The sequence below is a fragment of the Carya illinoinensis genome, chromosome 6 (genome assembly GCF_018687715.1).
Source record: "Carya illinoinensis cultivar Pawnee chromosome 6, C.illinoinensisPawnee_v1, whole genome shotgun sequence".
Taxonomy (NCBI): Eukaryota; Viridiplantae; Streptophyta; class Magnoliopsida; order Fagales; family Juglandaceae; genus Carya; species Carya illinoinensis.
Window position 1 is genome coordinate 20,829,389 of NC_056757.1, and position 2,480 is coordinate 20,831,868.

Sequence of the window (2,480 nt, forward strand, 5' to 3'; positions counted from 1 at the left end):
ATGATCCGTGATGTCATCATCCGGACGTTTTAATTTCTCCGTATCCGTATATAGAGATTTGGGAGCGTCACATAAGAGATCATTGTCAAGGGCTTATATATAATGAACAGATGGTAAAATAATAATTATGGATATAGCTTAGCATACTATAGATTTAGAAGTATAGATATAGCTTAGCTTAATTACAAAGTCAAGAAGTATAAAAGCTAGCTAGATGAAACCTAATAAAACCAGAACCTAGCTATCTATACGTGCCTCCCTCTCGTTCCAATCAAGAAAATGACAATGATACCCTTCCAATCGGGTATAATTAATAATAATAATAATAATAATAATTAAAGAATGGAGTGACCATCTCGTGGCGTCTGTGAATTTGCCCAGTTCTATTTTTTATTTTTAAATTAATGTGGTTTTTATAGTTATTAATAAAAAGGAAATATTTTGAAATGATAGTTAATTTGTATATTTGAAAAAAGAAAGGTTAATATTTTTTTACTGTAAATAAGGAACTATTGCACTCTATATATAGAGGAAAAACTCTCTTGCCCATACATGGCCGAACCCACCGAAACCAGCCCATTTTACTGCCAAACAAAATGATTAAGGATATGTTTAAATATACAAATTATCTCTTTTCATTTCATTATTATAATTTTTTTAAAATTTTTTATATAAAATATAATAAATTAATTAATTTTTTTAAATTTCAATTCAACTTTTCAAATCTCTCATTAACAGTAATAATATTAAAAAAATAATATTCTAATAAAATTTTATTCAACTTTTAACTCTATTTAAAATCATTTCATTTTATCTTAATATATATTAGTATATCTATATATAGACTAGATTTTGTTATTACAAAAAAAAAAAAAGGGGGTAGATTTTGTTTTTAAAATCTTAGCATGTAGCTGATACGCAGAGACGGTAGTCTTGGCATTCCTCCGTGCCGACTCCTCTCTGATCTGTGTTCCATGGCCAAATTCCAAAAGAAAAGCCATCAAACCAAACCCAAAACCACACACTTCCTCTGTTGCTACTTTGGGTGTTCTAGCTGGGCTTCCGAGCAAGGGTCCGTGGAAAGCCTCCGAAACGATGGCAAGAAGATCAACATTCATTGGCTTTCTTGGTCCAGATTAATTCAAACGAAGAAGTCCGGCACCAAAACCGCGCCGCTCGAATCCACCCTCAACGAGAAATCAGACCCGAAAAAAGAAATTCCAGGATCGGGATCAAAGCCCGACAAGCTCACGTCGATGCCTCAAGAAGCTCCAGTAACTGATCATAAGCTGCCTACTCAGGTTCCTGTACTCGCCCTGGTTCCCTTAGATCAAACACATGAGGCTTTGGAAGGATCTCAAGAGGTATGTGATTTCTCTTTTATATTTTCCTGCAACTGCTTTAGTATATATACTGTAATGAGGTTCTAATTTCCAGAACCCAATACGCAATTTAGCAAAAAGAAGCTCACAGTATTCGTATTCGTTGTGTTACTTTTTGTTTCAGACAACGTACGAGCGAGCTGCACAGAAACACGTTCAACATTTTGAGCGTACGGATACTTGCGAGGAAGACATGTTTCAAATATGGTTGTCTTGTGGCCGGAAAAAAGAAGCCATAAGACCGGGCTACAGTCATCCTGGCTCACCGAAGACGTCCAAGACCAAGCCGCTCGCCGTGATGTCACACTCCGTGTCTCTACCAGTTTCGCGTCACGAAAAAGGGGCAATCCCAATATCATCGTCGTTAACGAACTCCCGAGCTGTATCAAAGAATCTGGACCGGGAAAAGGGATCAATATCGACCAAGAAACTTGACTCAGCGGTGGGTTTATCAATTGTGGTGGTAACCTTAATAATAATGTTGGTTTGGGGTAGAGTGTGTGCCATTCTTAGCACATCCGCATGGTTATACTTCGTCCCTCGTTTAGTCGAGCAAAATCCGAACAGTCATCATGATCAGGATTATGATTCCGATGAGCACAAGAAGAAGGTGGTCTTTGAAGGATTTCTCGAGAGAAACCACCGGGGTCCACCGTAATTTCATAAAGAGCGAGTCGGCAATTTCTATCAATGTATAAATATGTCTATGTGCTACTTTATAAGCTTGATTTTGCCTTTTAAGATTGTGTTTTTTATTTTCTTTTGAACTCTTAATAAGAGAAAATTAGGGATTAAAGAATCTTATGTTTGGAATTGCAACGGGCAAAATAACTTTTATTGTAGTAATAAGATTTACTGTTAAAATTTATTTACAATTTGTTAACCATATATTTAAAATATTTTTAAACATGTTACGTTTATTTAGAAATATTATAAAAAATAGTTTTTGATATAGAAGTGACATAAAAGGTCATTTGAGGTAGTGTCGTTCATGTGATAGATAAATTCTATATAGAAGCCTTATATCATACACTTTATCTAATTAATATGTAATTTATTATTTTTGTCATTTTTCTTAATATTTAAAGATGTGTATTT

At 34.6% G+C, this 2,480-nt stretch overlaps 1 protein-coding gene across 1 annotated transcript; it reads left to right on the plus strand.

The window, feature by feature from the left end:
* The first annotated feature begins 874 nt into the window (after window positions 1-874).
* On the plus strand, window positions 875-2,186 carry LOC122313842. Its single transcript, XM_043129113.1, has 2 exons — window positions 875-1,364; window positions 1,507-2,186. The coding sequence occupies exons 1-2, from the start codon at window positions 975-977 to the stop codon at window positions 2,038-2,040; spliced, it is 924 nt and encodes a 307-aa protein (XP_042985047.1). The 5' UTR covers window positions 875-974; the 3' UTR covers window positions 2,041-2,186.
* Window positions 2,187-2,480: the final 294 nt, after the last annotated feature.